The sequence below is a fragment of the Psammomys obesus genome, unplaced genomic scaffold (assembly GCF_907164565.1).
Source record: "Psammomys obesus unplaced genomic scaffold, mPsaObe1.curated_primary_1811, whole genome shotgun sequence".
Classification (NCBI taxonomy): Eukaryota; Metazoa; Chordata; class Mammalia; order Rodentia; family Muridae; genus Psammomys; species Psammomys obesus.
Window position 1 is genome coordinate 40,330,925 of NW_026593286.1, and position 21,922 is coordinate 40,352,846.

General features: G+C 42.2%; 1 protein-coding gene across 1 annotated transcript; it reads right to left on the bottom strand.

Moving 5' to 3' along the window:
* Positions 1-1,029: 1,029 nt before the first annotated feature.
* Positions 1,030-1,681, bottom strand: LOC129683797 (translationally-controlled tumor protein-like). Its single transcript, XM_055616779.1, has one exon. It carries the CDS (start codon positions 1,585-1,587, stop codon positions 1,069-1,071), a length of 519 nt encoding a protein of 172 aa, XP_055472754.1. The 5' UTR covers positions 1,588-1,681; the 3' UTR covers positions 1,030-1,068.
* Positions 1,682-21,922: the final 20,241 nt, after the last annotated feature.

A 21,922-nucleotide genomic window follows, 5' to 3' on the forward strand; every position in this document is an offset into this window, starting at 1 on the left:
CTGTGGCAGGCAGATGCAGGTCTTAATGACATTTTCATTTCCTGAAGCTCAGCTAAATTTTAGTTTACAAAAAGTATATTAGTATCAACATTGTATTGAGATCCATATTTTGGAAAAAAGCAGTTGATAGGTAATTGTAAGACAGCAAGAATAGTCCTCTCTCATGCATTTGAGACCTACTACAAGCTACAACTTTGAGGTAAAAAGCATTTGAACATTTTCTTCTCCATCCAGAGACATATTGGACAGAGATGTTTTTAGCATAATGAGAAGCACAAGTCTACAGAAGACAAGCAAAGGGAAATTAAATCTTGACCTTGTGACTGAATAGTAAGCAGCTTATTAGAATTCCATTGATCAATGTTAAAACCCTAAACTTCTGAAATCGTATAACAACATAAGGATAACAATAGCATAGAGGGGGAGAGAAATCTGAAACACTTCTCACTTTTAATGTGCCTTAAATCATCTTCTTATAGCTTTACAACTTGCATTTATATATCTTAAAACACCTCCTTAGACCCTCCAATCTTTATAATTTGCATTAACCAACCTAAAAACAAAATCTTAGGCCCTCAAATATTTTCTTAAACCCTCAAATATTTTCCTAGATCCTCAAACATTTTCTTAGATCCTTATAACTTAAACTTCTGTATCCTTAGGCCTTTTCCTATTTACCACGAGACACGGGTGAGACTGTTGTGAGCATTCACCATCCTTTAAGCAAAGGAATAGTAAAAGTTATACCTGAGGCCTATTCATATTTTAACATGAAGTCTGTGGGCAAGGAAAACCTATTTGCCTTCTTAAGCAAGAGATATGGTGTCTAGTAGTTTTCTTTTTTTTCTTTTTTTTTTTTTTGAATTTAAATGCATTTTATTTTTAGACAACCCACATGACATGTTTTTTCTTACAAAAACAATGCCTCCACTCCAAATAAATCACGGTCAAAATAAAAGCTCAAGATGACATCAGTCCCATTTGCCTAAAGTCCTGGTGTTGAATAGATGGTAAGCAGCAGCCAGTTACAGGTGATAGGTGTAGGTGACAGGTGATAGGTCCAATTTGTTAACATTTTTCCATCTCTAAGCCATCCTTAAAGAAAATCATGAATGGAGTCACACCATCTTCACGGTAGTCCAGGAGAGCAACCATACCATCTGGATTCATGTTTTCACCAATAAAAAACTGGTAGTTATTGAAGTTAGCAAGGATGTGCTTAATTTGCTCTGCAGCCCCAGCCATAAAAGGCTTTACTCTTTCTGGTTTATGTTCTCCAAGTTTGCCTTTGAGTGATTTCATGTAATCTTTGATGTACTTTTTGTAGGCCTCTTTTGTGAAGCTGGTTTCTTGTAAGTGATGGTTCATGACAATATCAACACCGGTGACTACTGTGCTTTCGGTACCTTCGCCCTCCGGGCCTTCGGCGGAAGCATTTCCACCGATGAGCGAGTCGTCGATGTTACCCTCTGTCCTACTGACCATCTTGCCCTCCACCTCCAGGCACAGCCCGTCCGCGATCTCCCGGATCTTGTAGATGTCGGAGAACAGCTCGTCATGGCTGATGAGGTCCCGGTAGATGATCATGGTGGCGGCTGGGGACGGCTGCGTGAGCCTGACGGCGCGGAGCGAGCGCGGTGCAGCCGGAGCGGCGCTCGGGGGGAGGGGGGAGCGGGCGGAAAAGCCTAGTAGTTTTCACTAACTAATGAATTGACAAATAGACTAATATGGTAGATGACCTTGGAGTAAGGAGCCAATTGTCTATTCTCTAGCTGTCAAGCTACCATTAGCTTAGCCATCAATGTGATCAGAGATCTGGGAAGGATAAATTGTAACCTAAATGAATCTATGTATTAATCAAAATGACAGAGATGACTAGTCAGTCATAACCCACTACCTAGACAGTTGCCTCAGGCACCTGCGGTTTTCATGGCAATGTGGACAGAGTCAACAGTATGGCCATCAGGCACAGAGGATGAGAGGCCCTTTTTGTGAAGAAGATGAAGAAAAGAGATTGACCTCACCTTTTTTTCAGCAGCTTGAGACAACAACACTTTAGGTGTCCAGTTCATCCACAGTTTAGGCTGTGCCCTAGTGAGAGCAAGACATTTGGACCATCTCGCTCAGTGGTTGACATACAACAATACAGAGTTGATGTCATCTGTCATTGTGCTCAAATCTTCTCAGAGACTGTGGGGAGCAACTATTAGGATTTGGGAGTCTCTGTCTATCATAATAAGCTTAGACATGTTAAATGCCATATTCAGCAGATCTCTGACAAGCTTGAGGGCCAGCATATCTGAGTTAATCTTTGTCTGTTTTTAGTTATCTACTCTGAACTACATCTTGTCAACATAGAACAGAATGTTATAATTTATAATTATGGCCTATTCTGTAGATAATTGTTTGGGGACCACATCTATCTCAAGTAGATCTAAATAGGTAAACTTTGGAGTCACCCATCCTAGGCTTAACCTTGAAAACCTAAAACAAGAGATTCAGTAAATCTCAATCTTCCAATTAACTGCATCAGTTATTAGCATAGCTTTAAATATATTTCTGAACTAGTATCAAAGCAAAACTGTACCTTTCAATCATAGATACAGTTCATAGAGAGACTGGCAATCTTGCTGATCCTACCACATTGCATTATTAAGACTGAACAGCAGAAGATTAAAGGACAAAATTTGCATTTGGTGCTAAGCAGGGTACTGAACACAGCCCTCAACAAAGATGGCAGCGAACCACAACTCTCCCATGACCAAGATGGCTGCCAGTCATGACTGCCCTTAGTAAAGATGGCAGTGAAGCCATAGCGCCACCTTCTTTATCCCAGAATCAACATGGCACATGTTGACTTTAAATTGCCTTGGCGGGCAAGTTAAAAACATAGCCATTAGGTGTCGCTTCTGGTGCTGCCAAATTTTACAGTCTAGCACTATGGAGCATTACCAGTTTCCTGTAGCCAAGTTCTAATGTTGTAAACAATTAAATGTCTCTAAAATTAACATAGTCATTTCCAGAGTCACCAATACTGTAGCTTGTTTATCTGTCAACCTTTTTAACCTTAAATTTTACCATCATATAAAGAATATAACTGGATATATGTGTGTGTATATATATATGTGTGTATGTGTGTGTGTGTGTGTGTGTGTATGTATATATCCTTACCAATTTAAAATGAGACTTGTTGCTTTCTTAGTTTAAAAGAAGATAGGACAATAAGCAGAGAATTCATTATGACTAATAGGTTCTATAATTATTGCCCTATACCACCACGTGCTATCTCAAGATGGTGGCCTGCTATCTCAGATGGCAGGTTGCAGATCATGTGCTCCACATAGTTATTTAAAAACATCTGTGTTTTTATAGATGTTGTAAACATATATACACACAAATGTTTTAAACAAGAGCTTGAACTTAAATTTTAAACATCAGCCTTTATTAGTCTGGTTTTTAACACAAGGCAGGAATTACATAAAAACCTTATCCCAATTTAGAGTATCTTTAGAGACCTGTTTCCTGGTCTTCTCATGACGTGTTGTTACCCAGAACGGCTTCAACCCTGAGTTACTTGTTTTAAGCTAACTTTTGGTTACAGATGTTACATATTTTTAACCATACCGAATAACGAAAAATCTATACAGCACGTAGTAAACTTCTACATTTAAGACCAGCCAGAAGTAAACATATAGTGGCCATCCATATATATTTAAAACAGACAGACAAAACTCTCCTTACTTTATCCGGCTGTAATTTCAAGGGAGGAGCACCTTGCTTTCCGCTGGATCCAATCGATCCGGGCAGGAGCTGGCATCTTCTCTGCCATGTTGCTCAGCGTGTGTCAGTGGCAGAGAGAGGCCAAGCCTGCTCCCCATGCTACAGCTGCCTTTTGGCCGCCCTCGCCTCAGAACCCTGGGGCTGACCGGAGTCAGCAGGATGGAGCCAGCTGCTGGGCCTCTGGGAGGCAGTGGCGCAGAAAGGAGTTCCTAGCACATATGTGAGCAGCAGCCGCCATGGAAGACAATGGCCCCGCGGAGCAGAGCATCAGCTGCTCCTCCCCTGGTGTGGAGGTTGTGGGTCACCCGCTGCAGACTACAAGGAGATGGCAGGGCCTCAGGAGACACAGGGCAGCCTGGGAGTGTGCATCCCAGGCTACAGAAACACAGAGCAGCAGGGCCTCCTGGAGGTTAGAGCAAGCCATCTGACCCATGATGATTCCCAAGAAGAACGTTCAAAGACAAGCTGAAAACAAGCAGAACACGACACAGGGACAAAACGGTAGCCTATCCCGAGAGTGGGTTCTGCCTGATGGGCTCAACCCGTCCTCAGCCACAGGAATCAAAAGACCCAGAGTGGACCCTCTCCACTCCTCCGCCGACAGGGGTCTGGAGTGTCCTCGGGACCCCTGGGCCAGGAGAAAGTGGTGCATCTGCCTGATCTCCGTTGCCTATCGATTGCGCCTGAACACCAGAAAAAAGATGCAAACTAAACAACGGCTTGCCAGCACTCACTGATGGGGGTAGAACAGAACACGCTGTCCTGGAAATGCTCTACTATTAGTTTTGGGAGTCCCCAGCAATCCCGGACAAGCCCCTAAATGTAAGGGTCTGAGTGTCGCTGAAGGAAGACCCCAGACTCAAGTAGCATGCAGAAGCAAAGAGCGTTCTGCGGAGACAACCAGAATGCAGGGGTCGACCATTCATACAAAATGTCGACCCTGAAGCGAGCTCGCAGGCTCTTTTAAAAGCTTAAGGGGGATTTCTACAGGGGCTACAGGACTTCAGTTGGGATTGACTGGTGCCCATGGAGGCTATGTGACTCCGATTGGAATTGGCTCTCAATTTGGAGAGAGAGGATCGCCTCATGGTTGGTTTGGTCCTCTCAAACCTAGGCATGGTCAGAATTTTCCCTAGAAATCAGATGTCTTCTTCCTTCCTACCCTTGGGTTTTCAGTATTAACCATTTAACCTCAGGAAACCATTCAGGTACTAACCTCATTTATTCCTGATTTGATAAGGATGAGATGGACTTCTTTGTGCACACCACTGTCTATCTACATGGACTGCAGGACGGAAAAATTAACCAAGATTTTACTGCAAAAATTTTGCCTAAATAACACAGCAAATTTTACCCGGTTTCCCATTACATCATGTAGTAATCATGAATCCCTCCATGAGGGCAATGAATTGAGTGAATAATCCAACCATTAGACTGTTGTAAATTCAATGTAGGGTCATCAACAGACATCTGAACATATAATCATATATCATAATAATGTTCATGCCTTACCCATTCCTCAATTCTTACTTCACTAAGATTTATTTGATAAGTGCCAGTTGGTCTTGGCGATATTAAAGGTCTGTAGACAAATTAAATTAGATTGTAGGATGTTCACATCTGTAGTACATTCCCTAAATATTACCTTCCCTGGGACGTGGTCACTCGTGACTGTGATGGCATATGGCTCTGACGCCTATGAGTTGATTCATCACGAATGATACTGAAAAGATTTTACATGGATAGCCAACATCTCCAATCACTTAATTTTATGTTCATCAGAAGATTATCCTGGGTGAGCTTGGCCTAACCAGAAATAATGTTTAAAGGCGCACTGGCTGCTTTTCCAGAGGATCCAAGTTCAATTCCACATGGCAACTCATAACTGTCTCTAACTACAGTGCCAGGGGATCTGACACCCTCAGACAGATATACGCACAGACAAAAACACCAGGGCACATAAGATACACAAATAAATAAATCTTTAGAAAGAGCGAAGATTCTTCTGATCCAAAAGACATAAACAGCTGTGTGGTGAGCAAGGCTTATGTGTACAGCTGGAGGGAGTCTCTGGGACCTATGAATAAGGAGCTCCCACCCCAGCTGACAGCCAAATTCAAACCTCTGTCCCATACCCACAAGAGACTAGGAAGGCTATTTGAAGACTCCATATCCCAGATTAGATGGGACTGATTCTGGCCTATACCTTGATTTCTGCCTGGGGAAAGCCTGAATTGCCCCTTGATAATGAGTTGAAACAGAGCATCTATGTTTAAAGGTTTTTAACGATGTGCTAACTATGTGCACCCGGGATGGGTGCAGGGGGATGGGTGCGGTGAGTGCTGGAGAGTGTAGGTGCCTGTGCAGACGACAGGTGTCAGACCCTCACACAAGCTACAAATAATTATGGACAATCTGACGGGGTACTGGGAACCAGCCCTAGGCCCCCTGCAACAGCAATACTGTGCTCTTAATCTCAGACCATTTCTCCAGCCTGGAAATGTATATATATTTTTTTAACTGCTGAGTTTGTGGTAACTTGTTATACTTTAATAATAACAGTAACAATAATAACGCTGCTGCTGCTGCTGATGATGATGATGATGATGTTGAGAGTTAATAACATAGATGAGGTATTGCCTTCATGGGGCTTTAACTTCACTGAGGGACAAGAGCAAAAACTTACTTGTAAATTCACAGCAGTATTCCAACTAATGACATGTGTAAGAGAAAAATCCCAGCTGCTTAGAGTATGGGAGAGAGTGGATGGGGAGTGGATGGCCAAGGAAGACCAATCGGAAACACAACAGGCAACCACAGGAGATAAATGGAAAGAACATTCCAGGCAGAAGGAAAAGGCAAGAAAGAAGGCTCTCCATGTTGGTGGCCATATCATTACAGAATTAACTCCAAGAGCTCCATGGAGACACTGCCCCACAAGCTCATTCATTTAATGAAGGTATAATTTAATAGAAATGTATAACTCCCAAAATATATGCTTCAGTAGAGTGGGCACTATTGGACATTAATCAGTTTAAGTGCCATTAGCAAAAGTTCTAATTATAGTAGCCTTTTAAAGTCCGATTTTCTTCAGCCTCTGCCCGGCAGAGATGTTCCTTGCAGAACACAGTTCTTAGCACACTGGAAACTCAAATGGACAGTTAATGAATTGGGACTGTTTCAACTGGATTTAAAGTTTGGTGTTCACTTGATTCTTTTGGTGTAGAATGCTGTTCTCAATGAGGAAGACATAACAATAAAGAACAATTGAATGGTGCCCTGTCCAGACCTCTGATGGATATGTCCAGGTCTTCCTTATTAAACACAAAACAGCTGCAGTAACAGGAAACAGCAAAGATGAGGTAGCTTTGACAGGTCTTGGCTAATTTTCGATGATACTTAATGAAGTCTATGCAAAATAAGTGTGGTGTCCCTAAACCCATGAAACATTCAATGATAGTGTTATTATCTCTTTTTAATAAAGGAATTCATGCTTTAAAAGACTGACATTTTCTCAAAAATATATAAATTGTAAGAATGGAAGCAAGGCCTTGACTCCAAGTGAATGACTCTATGTCCCAGGCTGTCAGAAACAGTGTTACAGTTACATTGTTACAGAACACAAGAATGACTAAAATAAAGTGAGAATCTGCAATTTGCCAGGTGTGGGGCAAGTCACCTGTGGTAATTTACCTCACAGGGCAGTCCCCTGAAGCTGCCACTACTGTCTCTGATTTCACCCTTCTCCTTTAACAGACTCTCAGAGGGACTAGGAACCTAAGGCCACCCAGGCTCCCTGAGCTTTAGTCCCTGTGACGGCAGCCCACGAGGCAGCACAGCCCCAGTGTGAGCTGTGCACAGTGCTGCTGTGCACTCTGATCCAAAAGCAAATCACAGCTGCTGCACATGCACCTCATCTTTTCCGTTCCTGTCACTGTGGCAAATCTGTGTGGCCAAACTAATCATATTTGGACATTTTAAAAACTCATCCTTAATAGCAAATTTCTTTAATTAGTTTGAGTTGCCTTTCTCCCTTCCCTGTGGGCTCTGATTCTCAGAGCCTGGTCTGACGTTAGGGGTGGGGGTTGGGTTGCAGTGAGCCCCCCTCCTTCTCTCACAGTTTCAGCTCTGACTTGTAATTCAAACGTCATGCTTCACAATTGAAGTTAATAGAATCAATTAAAGCCAGTGTGGCTCACTAGCCCGAAAAATAACCCATTGAAGGGAGTGTTTTGTAAACGTGAGGCTAATGAGGCCAGGGGTGGTCCTCATATTGCAAAAGACTAAAGAGTCTAAATGAAGTCCTGTATTCCTCAGCCTCAGCAAGGTGAAGGGGCTATACTCAACGGCAACAGAAAGAAGCTTCCTCGGTAAATCAGTCAGAGTGTAACCACCCACAGCACATTCTGTGAGCGCGGGGTTGTGCTCTGGAATGCGGAAAAGGAGATCCCCACCGGAAACACCTGTCTGTGCTTACTCAGCTCTGACCGGAAGGGAGGCCTGGGGCCTTCCTCAGTGCTTTGAAAGATGTGGGGTGTGGTCCATAAGCAGGTCATGAAACCTCATTATTAGATTCCCACGGAGATTTTCAACAAGACAGATAGGTCTATTTATGAGGTGTGGTTTAATATTATTTTATAAAATGTATTTCTGCTCTAAACATCTTAATATATTATAATATATCTATGCTCCCGTTAGTATGCTTGTAGTTTTTGAAATATTCCCCTTTGTGGATCTGTAAAATCTACTGATCTTACATTTCCTAAGTCACAGAGTTTTGTATAAATTACCCTCAAAATGGGACAACTTAGGAGCAGTACTTTCACTCTGCCAAGCTTTAAAAAAAAAACATATAATAGGACTCTTACTCCCCAAAGCAAAACTTTTTAACGCAGAAGTAACAATGAACTGGCGTGGTTTCACGTATATGTAAGCCCAACACTGGGGAAGTAAAGCCAGGACAATCAGAAGTTCAAAGCCACCCTGGGCTATCAGAGACTCGTTCTTAAGAAATAAATACATAAATGAACTTTTAAAAGAACCATGATATTATAAAATAGAGTGCATCCTTTTAAATGAAACCTTTTTAGTTTTACAGTGCCATCATTGCTTTTCTTACAGGCATTTCCACTGCAGATTCATGAAGCCCTCTCAGCCAGGCATGGGAGAATACACTTAAACATCCGTAACACATGAATGAGCACCATGTCCAGTTAGTGGCACTTCAGAGAAACACTGCTTTGGCTATGTGTGTTTTGCTATTCCAGCATCTGCTCAGCTTCTAAGCCAATGTGCCCAGATCACGGAGACCCCAAAGGACCGCCCAGGAGCCGATTCCAATGCAAACGCATGAGGGTTGTTCTCTTCAAGCTCAAGCAGGGGCTCACAACCAATCAGGAAGGAAGGCTAAGCTCCAAATCAGCAGGGGTTTTATTGGGGTTACAGCAAGGTGTGGGGGAATTCCAGCTTCTGGGTTCAATGATTGCCTGACATTTAGCAAATACCGAGCAGTAGAACCCGATTGATTGTGTCTGGCGGTCCAAACCGTAATTGTTTTTTTACTCAATTTATTGTAAAGGACACCTGGGTAATCTCCGGGTATTTATTGTTGAGCCGCTGCTAGGGATGACGGTTAAATATCATCAGAGGTGAGTGGTCGAAGCACATTTTTGTGGGTTTTTCCCCTTTTTTTGAAACTGGAGTTCATGCCCAGGTCATTTTCCCTTAAAATGGAGTTTCTTTTTCAGAAATGGGGTTACACAGGCCTCACAACAGCACAATTTCTCAGTTGGTTAATATGGGAAAGCGTGGGCTCTTCAATGGCTTCCCAGTGAATGCAAACAATGTAGGTCAACTTTCTCAAAGTTTCATCACCTAAGCATGTGTAAGGTTATATATCTGGTCCCACAAATTGATACACCAGATTCCGTTACTCCGAGGAACCATTCAAGATCAGTTCGTGACAATTCCTTATATTTTCCTGCCACAAAATCATCTCCAAAGCTGACCCCAGAGCTTCAAGCTCTGCTTCCCACGTCTTCTAACGCTCCTCCTTAAAGACAGGCTGCAGCAACTGGCCCCGCTGCTCCAGCAGCCAGACCACTTGCCCTCCCAGGAAGCCTTCTCAACTTTGCTATCTCAGTTTCTTCTCAGCTCTTGCTTGACTGACCTTTCTACCCCATAGCGCAGGTCCAGCAGCAGCTCTAAGTGGCTCTCTTGTCCAGTTTATATCACTTCCATCTCCCAGTTGCTGCCATTGTCTATATGACTAAGAAAATCATCCCAGAAGCTCATCAGTCACACCTCTGAGCATGTCATGGCACATGACAGCCTGAAGCATCCCGCTGGCCGATATCTCCTTTAACCACAGCTTTTAAGGGAACATGATTCCGATCTGACCGTACTGAAGGAGGACTTTGTCTCAGAGTGTGAATTCTCGCTCAGCCCCCACTAATTTGCTGATCTTGAAAGCTAGAGCCAGACTCACCTCGTTTACCTCTGAAACTACTTATATAAAAAAGGAGTCACGAGACAAAATAATTTGCTCAAAATTTAAGAAACTTCAGTCATTTTATTTTAAAAATGTTAGCACATAATGTTTATGCTATATAGTAAATCAGCTAGTCCCAAGGAACTACAGCTCATCAATTCATTAAAAAGAAGATTCTACAACACTTAAACCAAGAAATGCTTCTCTAGCAATAATTTAAACTTACCACATACGCCCTTTTAAATAATATAATTGTATTTCTCTTAAAAATAAATATCTTATAATTGACATAATATTTTCTGTATATTAAATCAGGCTTCCTTCCATTTAAGTTAAATTATTTCATTCTTATGTCAGGGATATTTACACTAGTTTCTCTGTCTAGTTTTAGTGCCCTTTCTCTGCCCTGATTCTTTTAAAGGTCAGTCCCTGAACTGGAAAAACTCCATCTTCCCATGTTTTTATTTCTCTTACACCCTGCAGAGGAATGAAATTAGCAGTGAGAGATGGACATGCCTAATCACTATAGACTGCAGTTCTAAAGTAGCTGCTCCAGTGAGCTGTACGCAGTAGGCAGAGTGTAAAATGCAGTCCAGGCACACCTTTGCTTGAAAAGCCCTTCAGATCCAAGTGGACAACTTTCACAATACTCAAAGTCTTAACAGTTTGTCCTGTGTGTCTGGTGCTCCTAGAACGCTGGCTTTGTTGTTGTCTTCTTTTGCTTTGCTTCTGAAATCTTTTATAGTACTTAATCCTCTACATCTGCCCCATTGGACTTAAATCTCATGGAGCATTCCTTCTCATTGTTTTTCTGTTTCGCACTCATGTTCTCTTGGAGGGTTCTAAACAGAGAAAATAAGAGTGTTTATGGAACTGAGTTAAATCCTTCAGTTAAAACCTTTTTTTGTCACAGATGAGGAATCCTAGTCTGCACTTGGCCAGTGCTCGGGGACATCCAGATAAGAGTCGGAGCTGGAAAATCAAGGTCCAACTCCTTTGATTTCTCAGTCCCCTGGAACCTGACACTGTCAAACCACCTCCCAGCTGGGAGAAGTGGTAAGACTCCACGATCAAAGGCTGATTTTTTAGTTTGTTTGTCCAAGTTGTTTTTAAAGAATTTGAGACAACGCTAGCATAATTACTATGCAAAATGCGTTAAAGTAGTCATTAAACTATAAACTGGTCACAATAGAAAAGGCCTTGGAAACATTATACACTAGCTTCGCAGTAATGAAATAAATACCCAAAGACTCTAGCTCCTTTTGCATTTTAGTACGTCTCATCACGTCTGCCATTAGTGTGGTCTGCTACGGTAGATGTGTGGGTGCCACAGCTCACATTATTTCAGAAAAAGGAGCTCAGAGAACACTGTGATAAAGCTGCCCTGCACATGAGAACTGCTAGCCAGCCTCCTCCTTGCTTGCTCTTGTCACCTGGGCTTGTTACCTGAGTTTTTGGCTTGTTCAATATTATGAACAAGGTTTTTTTTTTCCTTCTGTTCTTTTTCTATTGGAAAAACATGCTACAGCTGCCACTAAGACAACATTTCTCCGAAGCCAATAAATGTGAGAGAGGAATTTGGAATCACACATTTTTGGCACTCAGAGATAATTTAAGAAGGTTCAAGTACCCCTGTGAGTAATGTAACAGGCAAATGCCATTGCCTCCCCAGTGTTTGCCTACAAAGGTATTTTATTGCTGAAACATGCTGCGTTGCCAAAATAGTTTTGATAAGAAGTATTTGTAGCACTGTGTTCTCTAGAACATAGCTTTACTTTAACCAGAGGCCCTAAGCTTCAGCAAGAAAGTGTAGAAAACGCGGGAGGATGAGTTATATGTAATTTATAGAAATCCATTATGGGATGTTCATTAACTCAAAAACAGAGCAGAATGAGAGGAAATGGTTTTATATCGCTATGATAAGTATTTGAATTACTTATGAAGAGGAGCTTCCTGGCAAGTGCCAGGCTTGCTTACCAAAGTGGCTTTGGAATTTCCTTCTCTAGTTTTCACATTAATAAAACTTCCTTTTAAGACAGTGTAAAAAGTCTGTGTTGTTAATTTGGGATTTTCCTTGTGTGTTTGTTTCCTTGTCTGTTTTAAATATAGCACAAAATTCTATTTCTTGACCATTCATCATCATATTCCACAAAACATCTTTGCAAACTGGTAATTTCAAAATAAGGCTGATTAAATTCTGAAACATGCATGAGTCAATGAATCCCTGAACTTCCTTTAATGGAGAGCTTTCAGGTGCTTTAAACAGCACTGCAGAAGAGGGAAACTGAGGCAGAAGGAGGAAATGCTCACCTCACAGTGCTGTCCAGAGCTTCCACTTTACCAAGCATCAGCTAAGCCATGATAAACTGCAATATCTGCCCACTTCCTAGATGTATTAGTTTTTTGGGTTTTTTTTCAAAGTCTTAAAATATTTTGGGACAACATCCATTCAAGCACTGTATTGTAAAAGGAAAACTTTTACTACTAAGATAACATTTTAATTTAATGTTCTTTGCCACAGTTCCTGTTCGCTTCAGGGATCTGCCATAAGGAGAGTAAAAGCTACAGGTTATTGTGATGTTAAAGGCTTCCTGAAGCTGAAAGATAGGACTTCAACACTTTATTAGGTATTGCCTAGTATTGTCTTCTAATTGCTTCTTGTACGTAAATCTTGATTTTTTCCAGCCAGACTCGGAATTTCTTTGGGATGATGGTCTTGATTTATGTTTCTTTCACATTGTCTAAGAGTCTAAGACTGTTCTGAGTACCTAATAGTTCATTTAAAGTAGATTAATTTATCTGTGAGTCAGTTTGTCATCCTCATATATTTCCCTAAGGTCTACCATGTGTGAATGAGAACAGTGGAGAGCAACAGCAAAAGAAGTACTAGCTCTGAATATGCAACAAGACATCACATGTCTTCAAAATATAAAATTGCCTCTTTAATACCAAGAGAATAAACTAGATAGTTGAATTTGTAAGACTGTCAAGATTTTTATATTTAATGCAAATTCTGTTTTCTAGGCCCTAGACTAAACATTTCAAAAACATTGACTCATTCTTCATAACAACTTATAACTATAATAATTATTATTAGCCTCATTTTCTAATGAGAAACTGGGATCAAAAAAAGAAGGCTCATTTGTCCAAGTTTGAACATACAACCTCACTGGAATGTAACCTGGTAGAATTCATGACCGTAGTTACTATTTTCTGAGAGGTAAAGATTCAACAGAAGAACCATGCTACCATCTTCAGTCTGCAGAACTTTCTATTTCTGTGCCACCTATTTAGAAAAATATGGGCAAAAGAAGGTAGTGACCAATGGCATTGGAGGGTGAGGTGAGCAAAACTCTCAGTGTTCACTAAATGAGCAAACAGCAAACAGATTATCTAGGGAAAAGGCATCCAGATTCATTAAAATGCAATAGAGAAAGATCACAGGATTAGGCTTTCCAGTTTGCTCTACTTGGTTCTGAATCTGAAAAGAGGAAGAATGGAGAATGGAAAGAATTATTAGGAAAGTAATAAATAACTTTTAGGGAAAATCATGTTTCTCATTTAGACATGGGAAACAAACAGTATCCTGATAAAGTCCACCTGGTATCATAACAGATGATAGATTGTGAGTGATTCTCTGTGGGACCCTAATAAAAGAGAAAGGTGTACATGAAAGTCTGTCCAGGTGTTTGGGAAGACCTCAGTCTTTCTTCCAATTCAACATTGATTGTTTCCAGCTAAGGACATTTCAATGAGACAAAAGACAGTTGTTCTCTGTAAGTGGGTCCGATCAGGTTCATGAGGAAACTTTCCAGAAAAACAAAACAAACAAAAACTCAACCATGAAACACTCTTTATGCTGGTAGGACACAACAATATCAGAAAGACCTTAACTCTAAGGTAGGTGCTAAGCCTTCTCAGCTTGTCGAAGCACTAGGTTTGGGGTGTTCTTCTCTGAGGCCCATCAGGGCTTATTCATCTGTCTCTTTGAAGGGCATTATTTGGAAGTGCCATATCATTCTCCTATTCCTTAAATAGGTATTTACAGAACTCAGAAACAAAACAAAACAAAATAAAGGCAAAAAGTGTGTAGTTGTTAGGTGAATGTAGGCATGCCCAGTTAAACACACATTGCTACACACACCCTTCCCTCATCTGGAGACCTGCAGCAGCTCTGCTTTTCCTGCCCTGGTTTGAAGGGGGCTTCGTGGGATTACAAATCTAACAATGCTCTGGTCACTCTGGGACTTCGCCTGCTTCATTGTTTTTCTAGCACAATTCCACCCTTGAGAATGCATGCTTCATAAGGACAAGGACTTTGTCTCTTGATCACTCGTATATTCCTGGTACCTAACAGTCGCTCAATACTAATTGTTGAGCACATAAATAAAACATGAATGAACAATGTTCTAGCTTCAGTTAGATCAGAATTCTTAAGAAAAAAAGAAACTATCTTTTATGATTTTAAAAAAATGTCGGGCTGGAGAGATGGCTCAGTGGTTAAGAGCACTGTGGGCTCTTCCAAAGGACCCGGGTTCAATTCCCAGCACCCACATGGCAGCTCACAACTGTCTGTAACTCCAGTTCCAAGGGATCTGACACCTTCACACTGATGCACATAAAATAAATTTAAAAAGTGTCTTTGGTGAATAAACAATAAACCAAATTCTCAACATTTAAGTAGTTTATCTTCATAAAATGGCGAATAAAAGGAAGAGGAAACACAAGGAAGGAAGAAACCATTGTTATATCAGAAATCTCCTTGGTTGACCTTGAAAGTTCACAGATATCTCCTTGTGAACACTGTATGTGGAGGTTGTCTGACTTCAAGAAGGGATTCACATTTATAACTGAATGAGCACAAAAAGGAATGTAGGAAAGTCTGCACACACAGAGCAAGAGAAGGTACTGTGAATGAAAACCCCAGGGTGGAGAGAGCGCTGAGTAGGTAAAAATGCCTGCTTCCCAAGCCTGGCAATTTGAGTTAAATCTCCGAAATCCATGTAAAAACTAGATGTAGCAGTGGAAATCTGTAAGCCAGCAACCCTACCAGCCAGAAACTTACTGAAGCACATAGCAAATCAGAAGCAACAGGAGAGACCCTGCCTTAACAAAGCAGAAGGAAATAACCCACTCTTAAAAAATGTTCTTCCCCACTGCAGTGGGCAAAGAAACACCCTGTTGTTGTTTTTACATCAGTCAGGGGCAGACCAGATGGCAGTCATGTGTTCATCTTAGCTTGATGCCTGGCTTGCCAAAGCTGCCTTATACCTAAGACTCATAAAAATCAAATCAAATCCAGGCAATGCAGCTCAGGAGGAGGAGAACAGACAGCGACCATCAGACTGTCATGCCACCCACAGGCCTGCCCTCCACACATGGCATAGACACCCACTTACCACCACACTATACAGCATGGAGGGAGGATGGCACCCAGGGACCCGCCAGCTGTGTAGCCAGCCTACAGCGGGAGTCACCACCTTGTGCAAGTGTATGATGGTCAGATGGGAAAGAAAGAGGAACAGAGGCAACTTGAGTATTATGAAGAGAGATGAACTGAAGAATAGAGGGTGGAGAGGAGTAGCCTGCTGTGAGTGGCCTGCCCATCCACCCAGGGCCATGGTGAGGTCCCAGCCTGAGCTGCCAGTGAGGACCATGCCTGAGGCAGTGGCTATGCAACAGCAGGGGTGGGTGTCAATGTCCTTGGCTCATATTACCACTAAAGAGCATGGGGACGTCCCTGGTCAGGGCAGCAGCCTGGGATCACCTTATTGTCCAGGGGTGGTGCATTAACTGGCCCTACCCCTCACTCTGAAGAATGGGCCATGCCCCTCACCCAGGCAGCACAGAAGCTGAGCCAGCCCCAAGGGTGTCAGAGCAGGAGAGCTGGCCCAGTCCCTCACCAGCTGCAACAGCTGAGAAAGTGGGCCCTGCACCTTGACTGAGCAGCACAATGGAGCTTGCTCTGGGGGTATGGGTGCAGATCAGCTGGTCCTGAGGGCATGAGAGCTGACCCTGCCTCCTGCTGACGGCAGCATTGGGTGGCCTAGCTGGAGCATTGCTGGAGAGCTCACCCTGGTTATGTGGATAAGGGAGAGCCGTGGGCTGACTAGTTCAGCTACCACCCCAGCCCAGATCCAGGGCTCTGAATTGGCCCACTCCAAAATCTATATCATCTGCAAATCGTTGGGAAATGTGAAAGGGCCAGCCCTGATGTTCCAAAGCCGCAGGATCTCCATGACACAGGGCAACAACAGGATAACAGGGAAGAATCCTGATGAGGATCCAATATTGGTGGTGTCACAGAAGCCGGAGACCTCTAATCGGACCAATGACTCATTGCAATGAACATTTGCAGGTGAAGATATAATGTGGGACATGCTGTAGCACACTACAGCCTCCACAGGAGATGTTTTCTATGCTTTGTTTGCTGTTGTTGTTTGTTTGTTTGCTTGCGTGTGTGTGTGTGTGTGTGTGTGTGTGTGTGTATTTTATTTGGGGGAGGAGGTTACAAGAATGAAGGGTGGATATGAGGGAATGGGAAGATGCGGGGGACTAGGTATGTCATGTGAAACACACAAAGGATCAATAAAAAGGTTTTAAAAAGCTGCAGACCAGGAAAAAAAAAGATGTCCTTTGAATTTTATGTGTATGTCAAAGAAGGTTTTGCCTGCATGTATGTCTGAGCACCACAAGTGTGCCCAGTGCCTGCAAAGGCCAGAGGAGACCATCTATCCTGCTACTAGAGCTTCAAATGATTGTGAGCCATCAGGTAGGTGCTTGGAACCAAACCCAGGTCCTCTGGAAAACAACACATACTTTTAACAGGATGCAGGATCCGTCTGGATCATCTGAGTATGGTCAAGATGATCCTGTGGCCATACTTTTCTCTATTCATACTACTTTTTAATTGCATTTCTATGCTTCTAACCCACTGTCTTTAGTATTAAACCCAGAATTAAATTTTTCTTCATTTAGGAATTATTACACAACTGTTTTACAGTGTTATTGTTTTTGCTGCTTATCCTGTTGCTGTGGCAAAATATCACAATACAGAAGGGAGGATTTATCTTGCCTTGAAGTCCAGGGAACAGACCATCATGGTAGAGAAATTGTGCTGGCGGAAGACTGAGGCACTTGTCACACTGAGTCGCTTTCATCTTACTACTCGGTCCAGGACCTTAGTGTACGGAACGATGGCATCCACACTCACGGTGGACCTTCCTCTCTCTGTCAACCTAATCTAAACAATCCCTCACAAGCATGTCCAGAAGTCTGTCTCCCAAGTGATTCTAGATCCCATTAACAACATTAACTACCAGAGCTCTCATGGTAGTTGGCCTATAGGAACAGTAGGGAAAGAGACAAAGATCATAAGACTTTGGGATTTAAGCAACTAAGGATTCTGAGAGTGGGAGAAATAGCTTTCCCCAGGGAAAAGCATGCCAGTTAGTTATCCAATACCGATGGTCAGCCCTGGAAACATACAAACATACCAGTACCACAATGCAGACTGAGTCTTTCTCTCCCTCTCTTTCTGTAACAGGAAAAAATGATGTAATTGAACTTACAATCCTCAAAATAAAGAAATAAAATAAATAAAAGTTTAAAAAAAAACACTAATAGAAGGGTTCTGGTACATATTCAGACTACCAATAACAATGCTTTAAAAAGTATGTTTTAAGGCAAATGCATGTTCTCAATATTCTATTGTCAACTGAAATCCACCATGGACTTGGTGATGTAAAATATGTAGATAGTCATTGGACTGTTCTTGTAGACAATATACTCAAATGACTGGGGTCTGCCTTCTATTCAAGAGACAACCCAACTTAGAAAGACTTTTAAACTCTTATCTAGTATGGAAGCTCAGATGGAAACACATTGAGCAGCCAGCTTGGTTTTTCTCCGCTTCTCTGGTCACTCAGGAAAGGGCCCTCCGCTACTACAGGCTGATCGTTCAGTGCTGCTATCACACTCATAGCAGTAGGACCAGCAATTCCAGGATTGCTATATAGGTCTAATGGAAAGGTCCAACCGAAGAGGCATTGAACTCAGCCTTGTTGAGTTGCGATGCTAGCATAATTAAGCAAGAATTCTATCATGTTCAGAATGGGTTAACACATAGACACTGGGATCAAAACCCTAGCCATTTCCCTACAGAGACGTCTGTGCTTGGTTGACTCAGATGTCTGAGGTATCGCCAGGCGGCTAGTTAGCTAATCACACACACCCTGTCATGCCCTCAGAAACCATAGCTGCAGTAGAAACAATCATCCTTCTCTATATACCATACCTGTGTCCAAGATGGATTGGATTTAGATGGTTAAACTCAAAAGGATTCACAATCACCTGGAGAACACACCTCTGGGAGGGATATGGAGAGGGGGTTTCTAGAAAGAGTTGCTGAGGAGTAGAGGTAGACTGTGATGCAATCATTACCGTTCCTTAGGTTAGGTCCTAGTCTATATAAAAAGAGAAAACAGAGGGCGCAGTGTGACTAGCTGTTTCCACTCCTGCTGCTACAGTTAGGCCACCCATACCCATACTGGGCCTGCTGCTCCATGATGGACAAACCTTTCTTTTCTTTAAGATATCTAGTAGGTGGACCTTGTATTTCTCTAGCTGCCCTAGTTTTCCCACTAAGGAAGCACTTAAGAGCAGAAAATAGTTGCCACTCAATAGTCTTTGCACCCCAGAGCCTAGCATTTACCTTCCTTTCAATAACCATTTTCAACCACAAATTCCCTGCCTACATTTGGTTGCTCTGCCATCCTTACTAAGCATATCACTCATGTGTTCACAGACATTCAGGAGCCCTTTATTGTCTGTTGCATTGTAAGTCTATAAACCACCTAATTTGTACAGAACCACACAAATGTAAAGTTTTTTTGGTAAAATTTTTCTAGAATTGGTTGCTCTACTTCACCAATTCTCTCAGACAGACACAGGACTTGGCTTGGGGCAATACAAGACAAAGGCTTGGATACTCAGAATTACCTCAAGTTTTAGCTTGCCATTGGTACTACAATCTTTTCCCTTGGATAGCTTCTCGGAATTCCCACGACAACCAAAGCCTTCAGCTTTATGTGCAACAGCCCTTTTGTAGAATGGCATTTGCACCATGGTAAACCTTGTCCAAGGATGGTGAGAGTAGTCTCTCCTGTGACACTCATACTTGCTGGAGGGTATTGCTGTTCATCTCACGAACTGGTAGAGTCAGTTTCCCATTGTCTGAATATGAGCTCAGTGGATGGTTTGCTTGGGCCATAGAAGACTTGGATATGCCAAGTGGGGAGTTCCAGATCCTGCCCTTACAACTGCCCATACCTTTCACTTTTAATCCCTTATAACTCTAAGGCACCACATAAAGAAACCTGGTTTCCCTGCTAGAGAGATCAGACAGAGAGTTTCTAGAACCTAGACAGCTAAAAAGAGTGGGGTTCTGGTCAGAGGCTCCAGGTATAAAGAAGGCCATGTTATTTTGGTCCAAACTGCAGCTGGACGAGCAAGCAGGGCAAAGACGATTGTAGCAGGTGAGCCTTGCCGCTCAGCCAAAGACTCGTGAGTAAGTGATGTGGTTGTTGCTATAAACCGCCGAGTCTTAGGCTGGTTGTTACAAAACCATAGATTGTTGATATGCCAGCTGTGTGATTCAAGATTAAATAAGCTCAGACACAGACTTGATGGCACTAGGAAGCCAGAGTCAGGAGGATTGCTGTGGGTTTTAGATAATCCTGGGTTACAGAGTGAAAGAAGCCTTAACTAAACAAATAATCCACATACAGACCTTCTTATTTAATAAGGAGCCTCTGTGCTTTCCTAGCTCTTGCCCATCCCTCTAATTCATCTAGCTTACTATGCGATATCCAGCAATGCAATGCAAAATTTGTGTGAATCAACGCAAAATCAGAGAGAAGTGATTATAATGTGAAATTGCAAATCTTTTAAAATAGGAAATTATGAAATTAATGAAGGTAATGTCGGAGGAGCTCTTGAATCATGGTCAGCTCCTACAATAGATGAGAATCTGCAGCTGTAATAGTTAACATTTGGGAAAAGAAATCCATATGAATGACAGCACAATAAGAGCTTCGGAGAGAATGATTTGAATGTCACGAGAGGCCCTTGGAACATTGATGAAGCCCTCTAATATCTGTGGAATAATCACACTCTATGATTTGCCTACAAAAGTCAAATGTAAAAGGACATAATATCACAGTACCATATAATTTTGTTAGAAAATTAAGCTTCTGAAAATCAATACGTTTCATTTTTTGTTTTAATACTGAACACGTCATTGTTCAACTAAAATGTACTAAATATCGGTTAAGTTTATTTTAGAACTTTTCTTAATTTTGTAAAAGGCAAAATCCTAATCAAATCGTCTTTTGGCATTTTGTAATCTCTATTCCTGAAGAGTTCACTTTAAGTAGGGGAGAGGAGAGCTAGCAGTTATCTGAGGAAACCGGGGTCTCTATAATGTCTTTAATGTATCTTCCTCGTGAGCAGGTACTCACTGAAGGCAGGGTCCTGGCACGTGCTCTGTGAATACTGTTGCTTACTGCAGACAGCTGAGAATAAGGCAACCAATGAATACAACACCATAAGAGCTACTGTTTCATTGGTTTACATGGAGATATTGCCATTAAGAATGCACTGTCGCAGGATCAGTCCCTGACCCAGTAGGAGCTGACATTTGTTCTTGAAATCCTTCATAGCACGCCTGTCACAAACTTCCTGCCAAAAACGCTTTCACAGTCTGGATACACTTAAAACCAGTTCAAGCATGTAAAGCCATTTTAGAAAATAAGTCCCGCATCCCAAGGGCCCGGCTAAGGAGGGCCACATGTGAGAACAGGTGTGCCACTTTGCTGAGCAGGAATCTGGAAATGTCAAGCATTAGAACCACTCCAACTCAACCTGGCCCCCAGTCACACTTCTGGGCCTGTGTCAGTAAATGCCTCACAAGAATGAGGATTGAGAAAAGCTCGCTCGGCATGAATTCAGAATAGGTGGAGACAAATCAGCTCTTCTTTCTTTCTTTCTTTCTTTCTTTCTTTCTTTCTTTCTTTCTTTCCACTGCTTGGGGAGAAGTGTTCCTCTTTCCATCTTTTAAAAAGAAAAAACAAAGTCTACGATTCTAAAAGAGCATTCATTTAAAAGGTTTCCATCTCTTATGCAACGGTTCACAGTGGTCAGCCTCACTTGTCTTAACTTCCCTGAGTCTAAGCTCTTTCAAGTTGGATTGCATGCCCTCTCACAGCAGCAGGAGACACTAGGTTGTTTTCCTTGTCTTTATCAGCGAGATTTCCTCCCCTTTGCAAATGAGAACCGAACACCACAGACTTTGGCAGTGCAGACCCTTTCAACTCTACACCTCCCAGAAGGGCACTCCGTGTTCTGAAACCTATCAGTCAGCTCTGGGCCAAGAGCAAACAATACTTTCTGTTACAATAACTCGTATCCAGGAAAAAAAACAGGCGCTCTGTAACGTAGCAGCCAGAGGAAAGTTTACTAGCTCTAGCCAATCAGAGGCCCGGGAGCTCGGCCAAGTTAACATGTTTCTCCCCGCCTCTAAATGAACTCATGATTGAAATATGGCATTGAACTTGTTTTAAAAAGGGAAGGGGTGTGGGAAAGAAAGGCAAA